Here is a 23465-nt window from a genome sequence, read left to right as displayed (position 1 = left end):
TTTACTGGTTTATGAATCTACCGAGATCCAGACCCATTTGAAGATTCTCGGGAGAAACTGTCATAGAAAATTTCCCCCTAACAGAATGAGTTAATAATTCAAAACACGTAATGCATCTCTAAACAGTCTATGAATAATTCAGTCCTGAAAAAACTAAAACCGAAGTGTGAGAGAATCATTATGTTTTGTAGCAGATAGCATCAGAACTCTGGTAACAAACAAACAAACAAAAACCCAACCAAACCAAAGTGAAACGAAAACACAGAACCTTCAAGTAGTTATGACCCAGATGACCTAAACATCAGTTAGAAAAAAATTAGCAAGCTTTCCCCCTGAATCCTGCTCTTTGTCTGAAAGCCTGCACCTCTCAATGCCATGTGCCAGGCAGAGCTGTGTCTTCACCCAGGATTGCTGTAATTCCTGTGCTGTGAGTCTCAGGCATTATAACACGGCCCGCAGCAGGCTTTAGTTACCCATAAATGCACCACCTGTTGCCTTTTATTGCTTAATCACGAAACATAACACGGTTTACTGTGCGATGAGATTGAAATACTGTACTGAGTTGCAGAGTCACAGAATCCATAGAAGAATAAAGCCCAGGTTTGGGATGAAGCCACGTGGCAGGGGTAAACCTGGTGAATCCTATTCTCTGAGTGGTGAGGCATCCAGTCTAAAAACTGTGGATCGGGCAGAGAGGAGATGGGTGTGAGCAGAAAGGGGGTTCAGCGTCAGCCTAAAAAGCCCAGAGGAAAGAGGAAATATGACTCTCCATGTAGGATGATGGTTCTCCAAAGAGCTGGGACACCCTGGAGCCCGACTGAAGGAAAGGCTTTGTGCTTTGGTGGCTGGAAGTTTTGTGCAATGCTGTGAATCCTCCTGCAGTGCTAACTGCAGCCTGGGCTCTACGGGGCTGCAACTGAGCGTCCCTGGAAAGAGTGACAGAGGGGAAGAGGAAGGGACTGAAGACAGAAGAAGGCTGGTGTGGAACTATATACTCTGACCATGCATGATGACTCCAGATAGGAAAAGACGTCAAAAACAGTAACAGGTGAGACCTGTCCCCATCATTACAGACAGTCGTAACCTGACATTCACAGGGACTGCATTTTCATTTAAGTCATTTCTCTCTTGAAGAGCAGTTATTTTGGGCTCCAAAATGCTCCCTTACCCTTCAGCTCTGCACCGTCACATTATGTGTGGAGCTGACTTCTGTAGCTGAACTTCTGGGATGCCAGAAGGGCCCCAGATATCAATGAAAAATGTCACTGAATGTCTTTTCCTTTGGGTTAAGACCTGAGGGATCTGTGATAATTGGCCCAGTCAGATGCTTTCTCTGAACAGTGAAACTGTTAGTTTCTAAACTGAGGTTAGTGCCCAGATGAGTGAGGGGAATGTATGTGGAGCAGGAGTGCTGGGCCTTCCCCGGGGTGTATATACCCTCTGGCTGCTCCAGATTGCCACTGGGTGTTGGGTAGGAGGGGGTGGGGGAACCAAAGCTGCCCTGTGAGAGATTCTGAAAGGCACGTGGGAGGGACAAGGAAGTGCACTGGTTATTTATTGCTGCATAACAATATTACCACAAACCTAGTGGCTTAAAACAGCATGCATTTGTTATCTAGCTTTTCTGTGTCCTCTGTCTTAGAATCTGTCACAAAACCGCAACAATCAAGGTGTTGACCAGAGCTGAAGTCTCACCTGACATCTTGACTGGGGAAGGATATACTTCCAAGGTCATATGGTTGCCAGCAAAATTTAGTACTTTGAGGGCTTTTGGACTGAGGGCCTCACTTCCTGTCCAGATTCATCTTCAGTTATGCGGGCCTCTCTAAATCATGCAACCAAGGCAATAGAGCGAGCCTGCTTGCAAGGTGGAAGTCACAATCTTACATCTTAATCATGAAACTGACACTCCATCACCATTGCCATATTCTATTGATTAGAAAAAGTCACAGGCCCCACCCACACTCAAGAAGAGGGCATTACAAAAGGGTAGAATGTCAGGAGTTGGGGGTCACTGGGGGCCACTTAGAGGCTTCCCAACATAGGGAATCAAGAGGGATGGCAGGGCTTCCCTGGTGGCGCAGTGGTTGGGAGTCCGCCTGCCGATGCAGGGGACACAGGTTCGTGCCCTGGTCCGGGAAGATACCACATGCCGCGGAGCGGCTGGGCCCGTGAGCCGTGGCCGCTGAGCCTGTGCTCCGCAATGGGAGAGGCCACAACAGTGAGAGGCCTGCATACCGCAAAAAAAAAAAAAAAAAAAAAAAAAGAGGGATGGCAGACATCTACTGTTTTTGTTTTTTTCTTTTCTGCTTTCTAACCATTCATCTTTCTTCTGGTACTTCGATTTTCCCTCTCCATTATCCCCAAAGTGATTCTGGCAGTCCCAGCTGCAGAGGTGACGTGTGACTCAAGCCTGGTCAACTAGAATATCATGTCTGGTGATTATGATTGGCTTAGGGTTGGACATATGAGCCAACAAGAGCCAGCGAAAACCAATGAAACTTTCTTGGGAATCCGGGAAGAATATGCCCCACTTTACAGACTGACTTAAAACTAGAGAGAACCTAGGGCTTAAAGCTGCTGCCTCTACTTGCTATGATGTAAAGCTCAAGACTGAAGGTAACATAACAGAAGGAGCACCAAGAAGAGTCCTAATGCTATTGTTGAAACAGCCTTGAATCCAGCTGTGCTTTAAGTGAATTATTCCTAACATACTCAATCTATTATGGATCAAGTTTTCTGTGATCTGCAACTGAAATGGTCCTAATTGACACACGGGAAGTAACTAACATTTATCTGACACATTTGGGGGTCATGAACAACTCATATCCCATCTGAAGGCAACTTCTGAATCCTTTGGTTTTATTTAGAGTTGACAAATTATTTTACCTACAGTGATAAATATTTTACCTAAAATATTTAGCCTATAATGAATTGCCCTAACACGAAGTACACATGAAGCTTTGAGATAAAGGGGGTGGCTTCCATGATTATCACCTTCCTTTCATCTCTGACTTTCTTGTATTTTTAGCAGCCCCCAAAAACAGAAGGGTCCCAGATATGTATATCTTGCACAGGATTTTATAACTTCTAGAGCATATTTATGGCTAATATGACCCAAAGGGTCACCTGCTGCTGACATTCACCACTTCAGCCACATCCGTCCAGTTCAAAGTCTCCACACCCTGTGGTCTCTTTGTCTAGATCCCAAGGCTCTGCTAGACCACTATAGTTTCTCAGAATCTCTCTGGTCTCCTCTGGGACAAGCAGGAACTTCTGACAATCCTACATGCCTCGCACAGCCCTTGGCAAACTGGAAACATATCCTTAAGCCCATCTGCCTGGTCACCTCCCTCAGCTCTGTTTAGTCTGTGGCTCAGGGGCCAGATAGTGTGAATTTCTGCACGATGCTGGTGGTCTTGTAACGGGAAGCCAGGCCAAGGCCCTATCTGCTCTGGGGCCTCCAGAACTTATTTGGAGCTTCTAGTGTACTCTGTCTCCTGTCCACTCCCTGGTTCTGGTCCCAAAGTTGGGTGTGTGTATAGAAACTCTAGCATCTCAACTGCTACCCCCTTCTCCAGTTCCTCCTTTATGTACTGTCTCTCTGGCCAGTTAGGAAAGGAACTAGATCCCCCAGGAATACTCAAAGAGGTATTTGGGTAGGTGCGTTTATGGTGGTGGGAGGAGGCAAAGGTTTGGGTGGGAGATAAAGGGTCAATTAGTTCAGCTTAGGCAGGTTGAATTCGAGGTGTCTAAGGTATTGAAGACACCCTGCATTAGCCGTTGGAAACAGGATTTGGAGCTCAAGAGTGGTTGTAGTCAGAGTGGCTGGTTATGGGTGGTCAAAACAATGGGAGTGGATGAGCTTAAGGAAGAGGAGAGAGGGGAGAAGAGGTGTGAGGAAGAGAAGCTGGGAGGACCCTGGGACGGAGTAGTTAGAAAGGTAGGAGGCAAGTTCTCGGTCCTGCTTGGAAATGAAGCCTGAGATCCCATACACACATACATACATATCCATATAGATCCATCCATCTATCATCCATCCATCCATCCAGACCCCAGAAAGCTTGACACCTCTTGGAAAGCTCACAAAAACTCACTTAAGCAGCAACACTTAAAAGTTCACTTTGTCGGGCTTCCCTGGTGGCGCAGTGGTTGAGAATCCGCCTGCCAATGCAGGGGACACGGGTTCGTGCCCCGGTCTGGGAAGATCCCACATGCCGCGGAGCGGCTGGGCCCGTGAGCCATGGCCGCTGAGCCTGCGCGTCCGGAGCCTGCGCTCCGCAACGGGAGAGGCCACAACAGTGAGGCCCGCATACCCCCCCCCCACACACACACACACAAAGTTCACTTTGTCTTTCAAATAAGAGAGAAGTATATTTGGTAAACTGAGATGGAAACTCAATTATCATTGAGGAAGATTCTCAAAGGTGAGGCACTGTCAGGTTTAGGCTTAAGGACATCTCTGGTTTAGGGACAGCAGCCCCTGCATGATCTGCCTCTGTAAGTATTTAAAATTTCAGCTTGCTTACATAATAGCAACAAAGGACAAAGCCGAGACCTGGTATCTTGCACTCACAAAAAGGAAGCTCACCTGGAAGAGCAGAACAAGAGACTCCAGCACCAACTGGCCATGGGTCAGGAGGTAGAAGGCTGCCAACACAACTGCCAGGAAAGAAGACGGAAGACAACTCTCGGAGATCGCGACAGCTGAGTTTATGCCCGGGCAGTGGCTGCAGGGTGAGTCGTGGGACGGCAGACTTATGAAGGGCATCAATCAAGGTAAAAGCAAAAGGAAAATGAGGTGCTTCAGGGCACAGTGTGTGGGAAGCAAGAGCGTGATGGAAATCATTAGGAGAGATGTGGAGACTCCCTTGCCCAACAGGCCCTTTGTCAGCAGCGTCTGTTTCCAGCTCCTAAGGTGGGGACAGAGAGTCTGTATGTCAGGATTGTCAATGCCCAGGGATGGTCCTGGAGGAGCCTGCTCCTCCCATACTGTGTCATGAAAAAGAGGGAGGCCAAGGTCTGGGGGCTTTGGGTTGTTTTTCTCCCTGGACTATTAAGGGAGGACTGGGAGGGGCATGGGCCATGCTGGTGTTTCACCATCTCACGTTGACCAGACAGACCTGTGAGGATTGTCTATCAAAGGAAAGGGAATCTCTTCTCCAGGTGAGGCTGGTGCAGCTGCCTGGATGTGACTGTGAGGCACACGTGTCCCACCAGCAAACGTCTGAGACTCCACTCCCATCCAGACTCTGCTGGCTTGAGCATCAGCCAGCCAGGACCAGAACCCAGAGCCCAGACCTTCTTGCTCCCAGGTCACTGCCCTTTTACAAGCTAGCAGACAGTCCAGTAACAATTTCTGTGCCTTCCTATTTTCATCTCTGAAATTATGATAGTAAAAATAGCTCTCAAGTATGGAATTATAACTGCATTTTAGAATAAGGCACAAAATATCTAAAAAATGAGCATCTTGTCACTATGAAATCATGCCATTTTTTGAAGATTATGACCTAATCAATTCTACCCAGGTATGCTATTCTGGAAGCTCTCGACAACCAGAAAGAGTGTGTTTGAATGTAGCAATATAAATTATCTATAGGAGGGTAAACCACCAAATCTTAAACATTACTCTCAGTGGGGGGGAAAAAAAAAACCTCCTCCAAATCATTCTCAGATTATACACCATGGAATTCCATCCACACAATTCATTTTTGTTGAGCTGGTTAGAAAAATTTTGCAATATATACAGGTCAGAGTCAATCCAAAAAAAGCAGCCACAGAGACAGGAGTTGGTTTTAAAAGTTTTTTTAAGAATGAAAATATACTTGAATATATGGAAGAGGTATTTTAGTTATTAATCACTAAAAAATTTGAGACTTTTTCTGTCTTATTTTCATTTGACAACTAAGCTTTCAAAAATCAGAAAATATCCAGAGACTTTACAGAACCTATCTTTTTGGTACTAGGATAATCTATATTATATACCTCTTTGTTCATACTTTAAAAAATGCTGTCATTTTACAAAAGAGGCAATTAAGAGTAGAAAGACGGTTACCAGGGGCTGGGGGAATTAGGCAGATTTTAAGGGTACAAACTTGCAACCAGTAGATAAGTCCTAGAGAGCTAACGCACAGCATGGTGATTACAGACCATACTATATTATAAACTTCAAAGTTGCTAAGAGATTAGATCTTAATTGTTCTCACCACAAAAAAGAAATGATCATTAAGCGATGTGATAGAGGTGTTAGCTAACACTATGGTGGTGATCACATTGTGATATATAAATATATCATATCAACACGCTGTACACCTTACACTCACACAATGGTAATGTCAATTACATTTCAATAAAAAGCCAATTATAAGATGAAATGGTACCAAGTTATACCTTTTGGTAGACTATACATTAGAGCAAAAAGCATTGCCTATGTGTAGTAATATACACATACAAATTAGTGATACCTACATACTTCAAATGCATTTCAAAAACTAAAACTTATTTTAATAAACACAAGACTTAAAATTTTTGTTTTCTACATTGTAGGTTAGTTTTTTCCATGAATACATTTCTGATCTTAAGTAATTGTTTACATGAATTCAGATTTCCTTGATCTGGATAATTCTTTTTTCCAAATTTTTGAGTAACTTCTTTAATTAAAAAAAAAATCCAACAGAAAGTAGATTCCTTTTTCTTATATGCCAGGCATATGTTTATGTCCTTAAGATCATTAGATTATTTAAAAGAGATGAATTAGGAATAATTATTTTATTTTGTTTCCCTTGAGGACAAGTAACATAGCTGACAGCTCTGTCTATAGAAGGGGATTCTCAGGAAAATGTTGCTTTTTTTTCTGGCTCTAGTACAGACTTGCTCACCCTGGCCTGCCCATACTAATTGGTATGTGATGTCCACCTCACCGGGCCTCCTTACCTAGGACAAGACCCCAAGAGCTAATATCAGCTGCTGCCATGGATGCTGTTCATAGTGGTATCAAGGACAGACAAATAGGTTGGAGTATTAGAGAAAAGATCTTAGTGGGTTTTAACAACAAAGTTTATTTCTTGTTCATCCCCACCATGGGTTGGCAGGGGGCTCTGCTCTTTGTCTCCTCATTCAGGGATGTAGAATGAATCAGCAGCCACCATCTAGAGCACTCATATCACAAGCAGAACTAAAGATAGGTCTGGAGGCCTCACACTGGCCATTAAAAGTTTCTGGCCTGGCAATGACATGTGTCACTTCTGCTCGCTACCCATTGACTCCAACAAGTTTCATGGTCCCACTCAATCTCTAGGAACAAGGAAGTACAATCCCATCACGTGCCAGGAAGGTGGGAAGCCAGAAACACTTGGAGGACAGCATTAATGAAGATTATAGTCACCCACACAATATACATCTCCTCTGTCTCCTTCTTAGGAGAAGGCTGACTTTGATTAGTTATCTATATCTCTCTCCCAGGCTGCCCATTAAGTTAAGCAAATGTGACCTATTTCCGTTTCAGAATAGACCTTGATGTATTTATGCCAATCAAAATGATCTCAACCTGGTTGCAAATCGTTCAGGAAGGAAGATAAGCCATAACTTAGGCCAATGAGATGTTATGAGAGGTTGTAGGGCCTTTGGGGAAAGTTTCTTCTCATTTTTCTAGGACAGCTTCTAGGGGTAACTGTCTTGTTCTCCCTGGATGTGAGACAGAAAGCATAGGAGCCCAAATGCGACTTGCAGCCATTCTGTGACCAAGAGGAGAATGAGTCTCAGGATGGAGCTTACACTGGGGATGGTAGAGTAGAGAGATAGAAGACAGCTGGGGCCCTGATGAAATAACTGGCTTCTGGATCAGCCAAACCTAAAGCTTATCCTACCTTTGGACTTCCAGTTATCTTAGCCAAACACTGTCCTTATTGTTTAAGCCACTTTGAGTTGGATTTTCTGTTATTTGCAGCCCAAAGCATCCAAACTGATATATCTGCTTAACTAGGTTTCCTGTCATGTCCTTCCTGTTTGGTTTGTAGCCCTTGACTCCAACTTGGCCTCCTTATTCATACCCTACAGGCCACCTTTCCCTCTTGTCACAGTTCACTCAGATATATCAATCGAATATAGTTTTGCCTCAAACTCCCAGTATCATATGAATTCCTCCCCTTGCTTACCGACTTCATGACCTTCATATATGGCCTGCTGTTCTTTTACTCTCTGCCTCCAACTACTTGGACCATTTCTGGCCTCCCTTGATTAGCAGCTCCCCATACCAGTGCTAAGAAGGACACCAGCTTCTCAAGGACATTTTTGCTTCTTGAAAACATGTCCTTTGTGTTGTTAAATTGTATTTTACCTACACACTGGTTGAAAACTAAAGCAGCCCATCTGGTCAAATGCTATCCAATACAAAAGGTCAGTGGAGCAGTACTCCAACTCTGTCGGCTGTACATACTATCAAAGAGCTGCCAGCTTTCTGATTTAATGACTTGCCTAAGTCCTAAATTGGGGCTGCATTCCTGAAGCCTCAGCAATCTGATTTAAAGCTGTCATTGAAACATCCCATCGCATCCCATACATGGGCTGGAGGGTGACAGTAGAGCCCATTTCTATGGCACTTGCCACAGCAAAAGGCAGAAGTCCCAGCGCTCAGTGAGCAGGGATGTGCTTTTTAGATCCAGATTTTACTGGGCATATTTTAGGTGAATTCTAATAGGCATGAAGTTAACACAGTTTGTATGTGTCTCCCAGCCTAGCTCATATACCACCATATATATAAGAAGCTGTGCCAAGATAACTCACTTCAAGTAGTTTTGGAGAAGTCAGGGACGAGGCAAAGCTGTGAGTAATCTAAGAAATAGAAATATTCTAGGAGCTGTGCAGGGGTAGAGGGCCTGGTGTGACTGGTGACTGGACACGTGCAGTCTGAACTGGCCCTTTTCTGAGTTATTAAAACTTTCTAAAACCTCTTATATTTACTGTCTTTGTATCTAACAGGGGTGATTCCAGAGAGATTTCTGGCAGATTCTGGGAAAATATTCTGAGACTGACAGTTGCTTTGGGGAATAAAGAGGCAGCATGTGTCTGCTTATTTTCCCTCTCCTATTCCTTTTCTTTAGCTCATTTTATTGAGTCATGCAGGGCTTTCACTAATACAGTTGAGGCTTACAAACTGAGAAGAATCGTTGTCTTAATGAACATCATTTAAGGGAGAGAGGAAGAAAGAAAGGAGACAAGGGATGAGGAGAGAGAACAGAAGGGTGTTATCTAGCCAGCTTGGCTTCCTCTCATCCAGAAGTCTGACTTTCCGGCAGTGGGAAGGAGGATGGGTCAAATTATGGTAATTGGGATCTTATGTGGCAGCTCAGGATGTGCATTTCCTTCATTTCATTGTTTCCCTTCATGTTTGCTACAGGACAAATAACACACTTCTAAGTTTGTACCAAAGGATTATTCTTGGGACTCAGAAGAGGGACGGCCATCAGAGAGCATGTCTGGCCTGGTTTTCTTTTTTTTTTTTTTTTTAATTTATTTTTAATTTAATTTTATTTTTGGCTGCATTGGGTCTTCGTTGCTACACACGGGCTTTCTCTAGTTGCGGCGAGTGGGGGCTACTCTTCATTGTGGTGCGCAGGCTTCTCATTGCGGTGGCTTCTCTTGTTGTGGAGCACGGGCTCTAGGCACGCAGGCTTCAGTAGTTGTGGCACGTGGGCTTCAGTAGTTGTGGCGCACGGGCTTAGTTGCTCCGTGGCATGTGGGATCTTCCCGGACCAGGGCTCGAACCCGTGTCCCCTGCATTGGCAGGCGGATTCTTAACCACTGCGCCACCAGGGAAGCCCTGGCCTGGTTTTCCAGAATGGTTTTCAGGGAGAGAAGGCAGGTGGCTTAGTAGAATCAGGTGACCTATCTCTAGGGGACTTTAGAGACTTTAGCAAAGGATCATGAGACTTTAAGAATTTCCCTGTGGATCCAGGTGCTGACTAACTAGTTTGATTGTGCATTGGATTATCAAAATCATTTATTTTTCCTTTCTGTGTTCTACTAAACATGTTTTGCCTTCCAAGAGACTCAAGATATAGGAAAAGCCCACAGGGAATTAGGTAGGTTTAGCTCATTTTCTTATCAAAGGGCGGTGGCAGTCATTTCTATCAATCTAGTAAATGCCCTCCAGCCCAGGCCCTGGACTTTCCCCATCCATTGTGAGGTGCGACTGGCAACTTCTCACTGATGATAGAGATTGCCAATTCTCCCTAGCTGCCAGTCACTGTACAGGTCACCTTCAAGTTGACTTCATATTAAATAAGAAAGGAAAGGAAGTGCTTGAAACACCAAACTGCAGGATTGGTTGGAAGTTCCTATAGTATATGTTAACAGAATCACATTTTCCAGCAGCTACTTTTGAGAAGAAACTATTAGAGAAACATTGGTTCTTGGATGTAATGTGATTGCAACATCACTAGCTGTGGGATGAACATCTGCTATTAAAGTAGGGGCCCACACTGACAGCCACCTGAATTCTACATCTTTGCTATCAACACAGCCCTGTAGTTCCAATTATTATTCTACATCAATCCCCACTTGGCAAATTTACACAGCCTTCAGTTCATTGCCTCTTCTGGGAAGGCCTGTGGCAACTTTGCCCGTGTTCTGATTATTATTCGAGTCACTAATAGCAGGAGTATCAATGCTCTGCATTCATCACATGCCAATGATGACCGCACCGAGAAGCTTCAGAACTGGGATCATTCGACCTGCCTTCTCATTTTGTAGAAGAAACTGGGGCTCAGGTGTCCTCCTCCAAATGTGTTGTCTATTTAGAGAAAAATTGGCAAGAGAATGCAAAGGCTTTTTTAATGTAAATGTCTCATTGAAGTCTAATGTGTATTGTACTTCTGTAGTATATATAGAAAAGTATGCATATCATATGCACGAGCTTAGTGAATTCACAAAGTGGGAACACCTAGCCAGACAGCACCCAGCTCAAGAAACAGAATCAGTACCTTTATGCTCCCTTCACAACCGTATTGTGCCCCCCTAAGGGTGACCTCATCTTGACTTCTAATACCCTAGACCAGCTTTGCCTGCATCCAGACTTTATACTAATGGATCCCAAAGTCTTTAACTCACTGCTCCTTCTACCGCCACCATAGTTTAGTTGGGAGAGAGATATCTTCTACAGGGGATGACATAAAAGTTGACCACTTTCAAAAACAATGCTGGAAGGAGAGTCCAACTTTATTTTGAAGTCAGATTACCATCATGTTCAAGTTGGCAGCTCTATAATCCTTCACAGTTAGGGACAAGGCCACTTTATTGGAGCCAAGTTGCTAAAAAACCAAGACAAGCCAAAAGCAGCTCCTGTCCTATCAGTTCTGAGTGCAGGGCCACCTAGTTGCTTATTGGCCACTCTGACGACAGTTATAATTCTATAAGTGTGAGTTCTAATCATTCTTTAAAAAAATTTATTACCTTTCTGTGGTGGCTATTGATTTTCACCCTGACATATTACTCTCCTTGACAATACTGCTTTTTCATCACTGACGTCTTAGTAGATCCAGAGACAGAAATATCACTGGAGTACGTTTTCAGTTTCTTCATAATGAACAGCCAACTTTCTATGTCTCGTTTCCTAGAATGCAATGTTAGTCTTTCTGTTTGTTTTCATTTTGAATTAAACACTTAGTTTCTATGACAGACATTTCCCATCATTCCTCTGTTTTCTCCCCTTTCTCCAGGAGGTAATGTAAATCTACATAATTCATTTACCATCCAGTTGTGCAGCTGACTGCATCTTATAAATGTGAGCAAATAGCAGGATCTGATACAGACTAATGGTCAGCTCACAGAATATCCATGAGCTGTTGCATCTTTTGGTCACACATCCCTCTTTGCACAGTCAGATACTTTTTCCAAAGCGGTTTTTTATGTACTCAGATGTAAGTGGCTACAAGATTGGGTCTACCAGCTGTCCAAACTCTTTCAGGATATCTGTGAATCATCTTATTTTTCTGCTCTACAAGTTACTGAATATGGGAAAAACAGAATAGATCCTCCTTGTCTGGTAAATGAAGGAGGTAAAGTTACAGTAGTAGAAACAAGGTACAGGAACAAAGTGCTGGCTTTGCTCTCCAGAGGGCATTTTATACAGTCTGTGCCTTCCTCCCCAGAGGCAGCAGGATTCTTTTGACATTTGAGTCTTGAAGAACTCTAACAGACAATAGTGAAAAAGCTATTTAGTCATGGATAGAACCATGTCAAAGTGAACTGAAATAAGTAGCTGTGACGGAAGTGATTAACTCATATGTAATAGAGTTTGGGCTCACAGAGAATTCTAGTAGTTTTTTATTTCAAATGGGAGAGAGACATGTTATGGTTTCCAGGAAAGAAGGTAGCCATAGAGAGATCTCTCAGATTAAAAAAAATTTACAGGCTGCCAGCCTTTAGCTAATAAGGGGGCTGGAGGCATACACTTCTATCTATCCTCCTTCCCAAGATGTCTACCCAGTGTCTCCCTATCCATTGGATGGTTGTAGGCCATCCTGCATTTGTGGGATGAGGGAAAGGGGAGAATGGAAGTAGGAAACAGGGCAGGAATGATACTGATGGGGAAATGCTCTATCTCTGACTTTGAATGGGAATGTGATGTTTTCCTTCCAACAGCAGTATGGAAACTTTGTTATTTTGAACTTCTTAAAGATCTAGTAACTTTGTACAATCCATTGGGAGACTGGGAGTAGGCAAGCTCTCCCAGATAAGCTCTCAGGTTCCTGAGAGCACAGTATCTTGAGAAAGGAAAGCCTGAAAATATCCTGTAGCTACTACTAAAGACTCTTAAAAGTTGGCTGTCAGATAAGGTTGTCCTAGTTTGATAGGCCAAGTGAACCAGATATACTTGCCTTGGAATCCAAGAATACCAAGTCCCTGCACTCCTGGGGGAATATTATTTATAATCAGGCAGGAAACACATCCCTTAAGATCCCTGAAAGTCAGAATCTATCTCCATCTTCTTTGATTGTCAGAAGTGGCAGCTGCCCAAAGAAGTTGAGCTTCCCAAGGGTGGCAAGGCAACCAGCAGTTCCGGCCAAGCCTCCAAAGACGCAGGCAGGTGGGCAGACCCTTAAACTGTAGGGATCACATGGTTGGAAACTAAAAATATCAAGGAACCTGTGATGTAAGGCTGCCAGAAACACTTTCTCTCTACTTAACTCCATGATTAATTAAACCCTTTTTAATTATGCCAGAATTAGCCCTGTCCATAGAAATGTTGCCCACAGGCTCAGTGCCCAGCCTTTTGAAATTTCCTTTGTACTTTCATGTTTGTTTTGTGAGCAATGAGAAAGTTTCCCTGACACCAAGGAAGTCTAATGACACCCTCCCCCCATTTTCAGATCAGATCACAATGGTGATAACTTGGTTACTGGAGAGGAAACAGCTCAGAGAAACGGTTCCAATTACACCAACAGGAAGCATGAACAAAAAGAGAGCAGGTTATGGCAATAATAACAGAATATCAATCGGAAAAACAACGGTAAAGCCTTAAATTTGTGGAAGATCTAGAAAGTTCAAGATGCTCTATCTGCATTTTTATATCAACAATGTATAGAAAGATTAATGACTTGGTAATTAAATGTACATGTTTTAGTGTTTTATTGATATGAATTGCTTTTTCTTATCCTGTCTTTTTTGATCCTTATTTGAACCTGGGAGATAGAAAGGTACGTAATATAGTAATTTTGTATACAAAATTTTGAGCCTTTTTGAGGCTCAAAAAGGTTATCTGACTTGTCCAAAGTCACAAATGACTTTGAATCTGGTCACCTAGCAGATGGTCAGATATGAATTTCAATGCACTAGAATGTCCTGTTCAATGTATTTTAAGAGGGTGAATTCTAGAATATGGGCTTGGCATCCTAACATAAATCAAATAATTACTAAGATTACTATAGCCTGTTTTAGGCACCACTGGCTTCAAAAGGAAAATAGAATGTGATGCTGCCCACAGGTGATTTACAACCTGGCTGGGGAGGGTGGCCCTGAAATAAGGGATAAACAAGATACTGCAAAACTGGATGGTGCCAAAACAGCAAGGAAATTCCAGAAAGGAGACATAAATATGGCCAGGCAATGCTGGAAGGTTTTCAGATAGGAGGCTGTAGAAAAGTAGGCTCTGCCTATGGGGAGACCAGTGGGATGTGTGAATCTGACCCAGGGAGCAAAAAGGCAACTTGAGGAACATCTTGATTTTAGTTATGTACAAGAAGATTTTGAAATTTGTGGAGCAAATTGCCTTAGAGGGGTGAATAGGTAAGGCTATGAGGATTCAAATCATTTAAAGCTTCAGGATAAATTTCAACACTTGGAATTGCATTTGGAAGCCACCAGGGAGCCAGGCTGGAGCACAGAGCCCTGGTTAACACAAAAGGTCCATCTGGTTTACACGACTCAGCAAAGTGCCATCACCAGCTTTCTTCTTGTCTTGCAAGGCAGTTTTGAACAAAAAAAATTAGCAGGATAAATCAGGAAATTCAGAAACCCAGAGACACACTTGCTTGGCTGGCAAATCTACAATATATAATGTAAATTCAGTGCCGTCATTATATAGCAGAGAAGAAAAGAGCTCCTAGAAAGAGTTAGGGCCTACAGTCAGTCTGAATGTTGACGAAGAGTCCTGTCCAAGGCTTCACTCCTCCACTGAGATGTGTATGGAGAGGAATTCTCTCAAAAAGCATCTAAGTCAGCCACAGCCACAGCCACCTGAACCCGGGGCTGGTAAGAGTCAATGTTGAAGACTGATAGTGGAAGGAACATCATAGTTTATGAATAGATGGCTATATTAGGTAATTTTTCTCTGCTTTTCTACTACTCATTAAGTTGTCCAAACCCATTTTAAAGTGCATATGGATTTAGCAGAGAATGGTGGGAAAGGAGTGACTGACGCCTGAAAATAGGAGCCAAAGTTTCTTATTCCTAGCAGGTTGGGCAGTAGGACAGGAAGCTAGAATTTATGTTTTTATATTAATTTTGTTTCCTTCATGGTGGCTTCCAACGCAGATAGTGGAAGGTTGGTTGGAACACGGGAAACCCCAGAAACCCAGCCCATTTAAAGATGGCCCCTTAGCATTCCTCTCAACTCTGGGAGTCTTGGAGTTTATAGTCCTTAAAATTCACTTATTCCCTGACCTGTGTCCCCAGGACTGAGTTAGGTTCTCTCCATGTATTCACCAAGAACACTATGTTCTTATTGGCTATAGTGTGAGAACGTGGTGTGTGTGTGTGTGTGTGTGTGTGTGTGTGTGTGTGTGTGTGAGAGAGAGACAGAGAGAGAGAGACAGAGAGAGAGAGTAAGGGGTGGGGGTGGTGGATTAAATGGTGCAGGATGGTTACTGGCCTTCCACGGTAGTTCTGGAAGGGAAGCTGTCATGTGCATGTGATGGGCTGTGAATTCCATTCTTCACTCAGTCCTTCTCAGTCCCCTGTGCTTTGCATACTGTGAGCAACTTGGCCTGTCATGTGTTTTGGAGTTTAAAGATATATTTTTTTAAAGCTTAGTCTATAAATACAAGAATGGTGTTCAACAAGCAGCAACTGCTTCCCACACCAGCAGAAAGCAAAGTTGGATATGTTGGACTTAGAGACACACAGTGCTTCCCTAAAAGGGTTTTACAGGGTAATTCTGGCTATAATTTTTGCCCTGCCGCTCACTTTTACCACAACTCCTGTGTACATGCAGTCCTGCTCAAGAATGAGAGACAGAATGGATGAAGGTGAAGAGAAAGACGGAGGAAGTGGGCAGTAAGATTTGGACGCCTCTTTCACCAACACCTCAGGAAAATTCTTCCTTGCCCACGAACGGTCACATCTCCATACACTGCTGATGCAGCGTCTTTTCCTCAGGCTTCAGCAATTCTCACAGCTTTCACGTGAGGAAGGCAGAGAGAAGACAGTCTTGGCCTCATTAGAAAAGCAAGAAAGTCACCGTACTGGCTGGCCTTAGTCTGTGAGAAAGAATCAGACTTAGAACTCCAGACCCAGTTTATCTCCTCACACATATAATTCAAGCACAAAATAGAGCACTATGTGCTTTCTCAGAAGTGCAAGAGCAAAGCAACAGAACAAGGTTTTTATAGTCCCACTGGATGAAGCCCCACAGCATACTGAAGAGATAAAGTGTGAAATGGTGCCTGAAAACCATGAGCTAAGTTAACAGAGGAGTCAGTCTGAGAGGCGGCAGCTGCCAGGATTCGGGACGGAGCATCGCGGATGTCTTCTGGAGAACACAGTCTTGAATAGTTCATTCGTATCTCTTGATACACATACGCCAAGCTCCCTAATAGTTAGGCTGTAAGTGATTCTCTTTTGCTTCTTAGACTGTAAATTAGTTGACCTACATCATGTATCAGAGATCATAAAAACAGAACCAGCAAATCTGCTGGGAAGACTCTTCATCAAGGAATTACATTTTCTCCTACGTGTAAACAGAAATGGTTTCTACTCTTCCTGCGGAACTATACACAATTTATAAAGAGCCTCACTAGGGATAGGTTGCAACTGCCCAGGGTTTAAAAGTTCAAAGAAAAGAATGCAAGGAAGATAACCATCCCAAATCTATTACTCTCATGCTTTCTATTGTTTTAGGACACGTGATTATCCTGGGAATGAGCTAACATTAATTTTTGGCTTCACAGCTGCTGTGTCCCAACAAGTCACCCAAATTATACTGAAAGGAATTGCAAGACCCTCCTGTACTCGAAGGGCAGAGAGCATAGACTGAGTATCGCGAGGCTTCAGTGATGATGTTAAGAGTGTTTCTGAGCGGTTCCAGATGCAACTGTGAGAACAAGCCCATTTTAGAAGTGGAAGAGTATCTGCCACAATGCCCGGCAATGAAAACATTTACAAGACAACAAAACAAAGTTTAAAGGTAAGTGGCTTGAAATACCACTTAAGATTTACCTTAATAATCACAGATTGCAGTGAGGCCAAGTCATACATGGGGTAAGAGAATTTTGCAGAACTATCTTTATGTTATTGGTTCTGAACAATGCTGGCCTTTTAGAGTAAGTCACATTGTTTCTTTAAAAGTTATTTTTCTAGTAATACAAATGCATTCATATGATCTGGGTAATTAAACTTAATTGTGTAATTAGAACAAATGAGCAGAATTAGATTGCACTAACCACATGTAACAACATTATTAGGTATACAAATCTTTCGTTCAAGTTTTATACGGAACATACCAACACTCACGGTAGTTTTACCCAGGATCATGAACATTCATCTTGTCATTCAGGATGGCACTATTATTTCAATGCCTCTTACTCCCTTGCCTAAAAGAAATTGTATAGTGGTACTCAGCTGTTAATGAGGTCTGTTAGTGAAAACACATGCTTAAGTAGCAGAATGAGAAAAGTTGATTCTAAGATAATAATAATAGCTGCCATTATGTCATGTATTGGGTTAATCACTTTACATATCATCTCATCCAAAATTTGACAGCTCTATGGGGAAGGTATTCTTTTTTTTTGTTGGTTTTTTTTTTTTTTTTTTTTTTTGTGATACGCGGGCCTCTCACTGTTGTGGCCTCTCCCGTTGCAGAGCACAGGCTCCGGACGCGCAGGCTCAGTGGCCAGGGCTCACGGGCCCAGCTACTCCGCGGCGCGTGGGATCTTCCTGGACCGGGGTGCGAACCCGTGTCCCCTGCATCGGCAGGCGGACTCTCAACCACTGCGCCACCAGGGAAGCCCGAGAAGGTATTCTTAACCTTATTTGGCAGATGAGGAGTTTGAGCAAATAGCAACCCAGCTACAGAAAATTTCAAAGCTTGGCTCCTAACCATTATGCTACTTTGATATGATAATATTATTTTAATTCTAAATATTGCTACTCAAAGTCTCCATTCCCTGCTCCTACATCTTTCCTTGTGGACTGCTGAACTTTGTATAAACATTTCAGTCTGTAACCAGTACCTAAGCCGGTTGGACCACTGGGCTCGGAGCGGGGTGGGGGGGGTCTTTAAGATGCAATTGTTTACATCACAGCCATATTGCTCGTTGGTTAAGTGTTCACTTAATACCCATGAAGCATGAGTTTTTTTCAGGAAGAGAAATTGGGGGTGGAGGAGAGTATATCCACACAGAAAGACGCAGACATGGAGTTAAGAGATGGGTCCTGGTGGGCGAGGGGAAGTGTGTCTGCGATGTAAGGGATTTGGGGTCAGGGAGGAAAAAATGACAGAGCAGGTGGGGGCCAGAACACAGGTGCACAGTTGGTCCAACCAATGCTTGTGAACTAACTCTGTGGGAGATAGACCATGGAAGTGCTCATGGGGTTAAAGCTTAAGCAACATCGCTACATAATGAGATATGCCCTGTAGAAAGAAATCTCTGGCACTGGTATGGGAAATGAACTTCTTGGAAGAGCAAATGGAGACAAGGAGGAAGCTACTGCCATAGTCCAGCTGTGAGATGATGAGGCCCTGGGGAATGAGAGAAGTGGACAGATTCACAAGACATCTCTAGTTTAATTAAGATCAACAGGGCTTGGATAATCAGTGAAGGCAGATTGGAGAAATCTGGACAATATTAACCAAGATCACAAGGAGGAGCTTCTTTATTTCCTTGGGAGAAGTTTAAAAAAAATGAAAATCTGGATATGTTGAATTTGCAAGACTTATGAGACAGTCAGCTGGAGGTGTCCATTGAGTACATGGAGCCTGGACTTGGGTAGAGGCTAGAGCTTGAGATGCTCACTGATTTAATAGATGTTGACTGAGTGCCTGCTTCAGCTTCAGGCCCTCTTTTAGAGACTTGGAAGAGCAGTGAACAGTCGTCATCATGTCAGGGTCTGGTGAGGCTGGAGGGGTGGCTGAAATCCTGGGAGTGTGAGACAAGGAGAGAGGACGGCCAAAGACAGAATCCTGAGGAACCTAGACAACCGGAGGGCAGGTGGGAGAGGAGGAGGGGGCAGCAAAGGGGGCTGAGAGGGAGTGGTGACAAGGGCAGGAGCACACAGTATTAGCTGGAACAAAGGGAGGGAATCAGGTCTGCTTTGTTTTTTAAGTCAAAAAGTGTTTAATGTGGTTAAAAAACCACATAACCTAAAATTTATCATCTTACCCACTTTTAAGTGTACAGCTCCATGTGTTAAGTATATTCACATTGTTATACAAAGGATTTCCAGAACTTTTTCACCTTGTAAAACCAAAACTCTATGCCCATTAAACAATTACCCATTTCCCTCTCCCCCAGCCACTGGTAACGAACATTCTGCTCTCTGCTTCTATGAATTTGACTACTTTAGACTCCTGATATAAATGGGATTGTACAGTATTTACCTTTTTGTGGCTATTTTCTTAGCATAATGTTCTCCAGGCACATCCATGTCATAGCATGTGACAGGATTTCCTTCCTTTTCAAGGCTGAATAATATTCCATTGTATGTATATACCATATCTTATTTATCCATTTATCTGTCGATGGACGTTTGGATTGCTTCCACCACTAGGCTATTGTGAATAATGCTGCTATGACACAGATGTGCAAAGACCTCTTGGAGACCCTGCTTTCAATTCTTTTGGATATATACCCAGAGTAGGGTTGCTGGATCATACGGTAGTTCTAGTTTTAATTTTTTGAGGAGCCACCATACTGTTTTCTATAGTTTACTTGGTTTTTGATATCCCTGTCTAATTCTCATTGGTAAGAATAGAAAAGAGAGCTATTTTGCGTATTAGCTGTGTGTTGAGGAGCATATATGCATTATCTTATGTAATCCTCAAAACAATGTTGTGAAGAGGTATTATTACCGTATTTTACAGGAGATACAGAAGCAATAAGTAGTCCATAGAGCTGGTTAAGACTTGGGACTTGACTTTGGGTCATTCCTGATTTTCAGATGTAGCTATTTTGCCATTTTATTTCTAAAGAGAGGGCTCATTTTCTCAAGCTCCCTAGTGATTCATGAACTATTTTTCATAATTTGGAGAGTATGTTGTGAATTACAAGGTTACACTGAAAAGGATCGAGAGTCAGTAATTATACTGCCACTCTTTGATAATTTGGGCCCCAGATTCTTAAATAGTCATATCTTTCTATGCAGAAAATAGAAGCAGTTCATTCTAGGTATCACCAACAGCACTCCAGGTTAGTACTGTGCTGAGCCTCTCATTTCTAGCTTGGTTGTCTGCATTGTAAATGGTTGCGGTTATTGTGCAGAATTAATGAATAGTTTGCAAACTAGCATCACTTCTGTGAAAGTTGATGGACATGTTAATTACACCTTGTTTAGATTTCACAGTTGCATGACCCAGATTCTTCTTTTCTGCCAAATTTCCAAAGATTCACTGGCATTTTAGAAACTCCAGTAAACACAGTTAGTGTATTAAAATGCAAGCAATGGAGGAACTGGCCACCCAGAGACAGGAAGATGATGAGCTTGGTTTATCTGATTTCAGGGCTAGAGTCAGGTAGTCTATTTTCAGGATTTTAAGTTGATTCAACAGTGCGTATCTTTCCCCTTTGGGGTTTTATTAAAGTCTTTTGTAGGCACTGTACCTACTCAGTGTCTCCTTTCTATTATGCAAGGATCAAAGCATTTACTTGAAGCTGGATCCTGGCTGCTAATTACCAGTATCCTCAGTGCATTAACTCTCTTGTTTATGGTGTTTGTAGTCTATCCTTCTAGAAGATCGAGATGCACACTTGAGTTTGAATCCTGGCTTCACCACTTTTTATTGAGCTACTAATGTGAGAGGCATTATGTAGATGCTGGGGATACACCAAGTAAACAAGTTACAATCCCTGTCTGTGGGAGCTTGGAGAGAGCCCACTGGGGCTAAGCAAGTAAGTAGACAATTACACTACGCTGTGATGGGGATATGATCAGGGGAAAGATGAGGGACTGTGGAATCACACAGAAAGAATCTCTATCCCAGGAGTTAGGTGGAGGGTTAGGTCAGGGAAAGCTGCCTGGAGGAAGTGTTGTCTAAACTAGTGTTTCTCAGATTTTAGTGTGCACCAGAATCACCTGATGGGATTGTTAAAGAGAGATTTCTTGGCCCCGTGGTTAGAATTTCTGATTCAGTAGGTCTGGGGTGGGGCCTGAGAATTCCCATTTCTGACAAGTTCCCAGTTGATGCTGATAGTGCCTGCTCTGGGACCACAGTTTGAGAACCACTTCTTTAAGCCAAGATCTGAAGGAGGGTGAAGATTGAAAATGTATGTGTGTATGTGGGTGTGCTTGTGTTCACCCATGGTGGGTGGAGCATGGGGAGTGCTGGGTAGAAGTATTACAGAGGCTTGGAGATGAAAGAAGGCGTGACACGCTTGGGGACATCCATGCTGTAGAGAGTAGAATATAAGAAGTGGTGAGAGGTAGAGGTGTCAGCAGTGACACGTTGCAGAGGACCTAGTTGGCCATGCTAAGGACTTTGGGCTTCCCCCTCAAGGCAATAGGAAGCTGCTAAAGTGGTTTAGCCAGCAGAGTGTTGTGATGTGATATGCATTATAGAACGATATGCATTATAGAAGGCTGCTCTGGCTTCACTGTGGGTAACGGGATGGAAGGGGCAACATGGGAGCAGGGAGACCAGTCAGGAAGGCATTAGTAATCCAGGAGAGAGGTGATGGTGGCTGTGCAGAGACTGTGGGGGTTTGTTTTTTTGGGTTTTTTGCTGTGGAGAAGGTTGTGGTGGATTGAAGATGACCACAAATACTTGTATCCCTCTTCCAACTGAGGTGGGGGGGGGGTCTGTGTCTTCTTCCCTCAAGTCTGCGTGGGCTTATGACTAGTTGACCAATAAAATAAGACAGAAGGAATGCTGTGCCAGGTTCCAGGCTCAGGCTCTCAGAGACTGGCACCTTCTTCTCCTACCTGTTGGAGCACTTGTTCCTGGATCCCTGACCCGCCTTGTGAGATGACTAGACAGCTTGGCTGGAGAGGCCACGGGGAAATGTCCTGAGACTACATGGAGCAGGAGAGGGTCCCAGCTTTCTGGTGATGTCTATCAAAGTGCCACTCATGTGAGTGAAGACATCTTGGGATTCCAGCCCAGCCCAGCCGCTAGCTGAATATTGTCGAGTGACCCCAGTCGATGCCATGAGGAACAGAAGAATTGCCCTGCAGAGCCCTGCCTGAATTTCTGACCCACAATGTTATGAACATAATGGAATGGTTGTTGCTTTGAGCCACTAAGTTTCGGGATAGCTTGCTTAGCAATGATAGATAATTGGAACAGTTTCAGTAATTTTATAATTAATTAATTAATTAATTAATTAATTGGCTGCATTGGGTCTTCATTGCTGTGTGCGGGCTTTCTCTAGTTGCAGCAAGCGGGGGCTACTCTTTGTTGTGGTTTGTGGGCTTCTCACTGCGATGGCTTCTCTTGTTGTGGAGCACGGGCTCTTGGCATGCAGGCTTCAGTAGTCGTGGCACGCAGGCTCAGTAGTTGTGGCTTGTGGGCTCTAGAGCGCAGGCTCAGTAGTTGTGGCGCATGGGCTTAGTTGCTCCACAGCATGTGCAATCTTCCCTGATCAGGGCTCGAACCCATGTCCCCCTCACTGGCAGGAGGATTCGAAAGAGAGGCCCTTCCAGCAGGATAAATTGTAGGGAAGGAAGAAAACAAGGAGAGTGTGGAGTCATGGAAGCCTAAAGAAGAGAGTAGATCAAATAGGAAGGGGTGGTTATCAGCATCAAATGCTGTTGAGAAGAAGAAAAAGATAAGGACCAAACCGTCCTTGAGATTTAACAGCACAGAGGTCTCTGGTGACACTGGTGAATATTTGGTAAGTCCAGAAGATGATCTGCAGTGAGGAAGTGGAAGCAGAAGGTGGAAAGAGAGAAGATCCGTGGGTAGGTAGGGTTGAGGAAGGTTTTTACTTTTAAGTTATCGTACTTGAATATATTCCAGTGCTGAAGGGAAGAATACAAAACACAGGGAGACAGTGAGGTGAAGCACTGGGGACAGGTGGATACTGTAAGATTCTGCAGAAGCCAGAGGGGACATGTTCCACTGTACAAGCAGACGGATTTGCTTGGGATGGAAGAGGGACTCCTTTTGCCCTGTGACAGGAGAGAGTGGGGAAATGACGGTACAGAGGAAGAGAAAGGTATAGATATATGTCGGCTGTAAGGCGAGGGGATACTCTATCTGATGGTACCTATTTCTTCTGTGAGGGAGGAGACAGGCTGTGTGCTGAGACTGGTGGGGGAACAGGTGAGACAAGACTTTTAGGAGAATGGAGAAGACTTGAAATAACGACTGCAGGGTACAGCAGGGAGCCAAGCAGAGAAACAGAGAAGGATTGCATCCTGGGTAATGGTACATATTTCTATGGATGTGTGCCCTTTGGCACTACTTAGCAGTCCAGGTGTAAAGTCAAAGAAGACAGACAGTTGGATTAATCTAGGGTTGGAGTCTTGGTGGACTTATTTAAAGGCATGGATTTGAGGCAAAGGATTTGAGGATGTTGGCAAAGAAAGGACAGAAG

At 43.5% G+C, this 23465-nt stretch overlaps 1 protein-coding gene across 5 annotated transcripts in view; it reads right to left on the bottom strand.

Annotated features, from left to right (window-relative positions):
- The window catches only part of LHFPL3 (LHFPL tetraspan subfamily member 3), a 545073-nt gene that overhangs the window by 84968 nt on the left and 436640 nt on the right, over positions 1-23465 (bottom strand). The window contains exon 3 of one of the 5 annotated variants that reach the window (XM_067042799.1): positions 18880-18954. The exons of the other annotated variants lie outside the window; for them this stretch is intronic. Coding sequence (XP_066898900.1) covers positions 18905-18954 — 50 coding nt within the window. The 3' untranslated portion in view covers positions 18880-18904. Of the gene's footprint in view, positions 1-18879; positions 18955-23465 lie in introns of those variants that run through there. 5 annotated transcript variants of the gene reach the window in all.

The sequence above is a fragment of the Kogia breviceps genome, chromosome 9, assembly GCF_026419965.1.
Source record: "Kogia breviceps isolate mKogBre1 chromosome 9, mKogBre1 haplotype 1, whole genome shotgun sequence".
Lineage (NCBI taxonomy): Eukaryota > Metazoa > Chordata > Mammalia > Artiodactyla > Physeteridae > Kogia > Kogia breviceps.
Note: the sequence above shows the minus strand (reverse complement) of the source record. Positions and strands in the feature narration are given on the sequence as shown.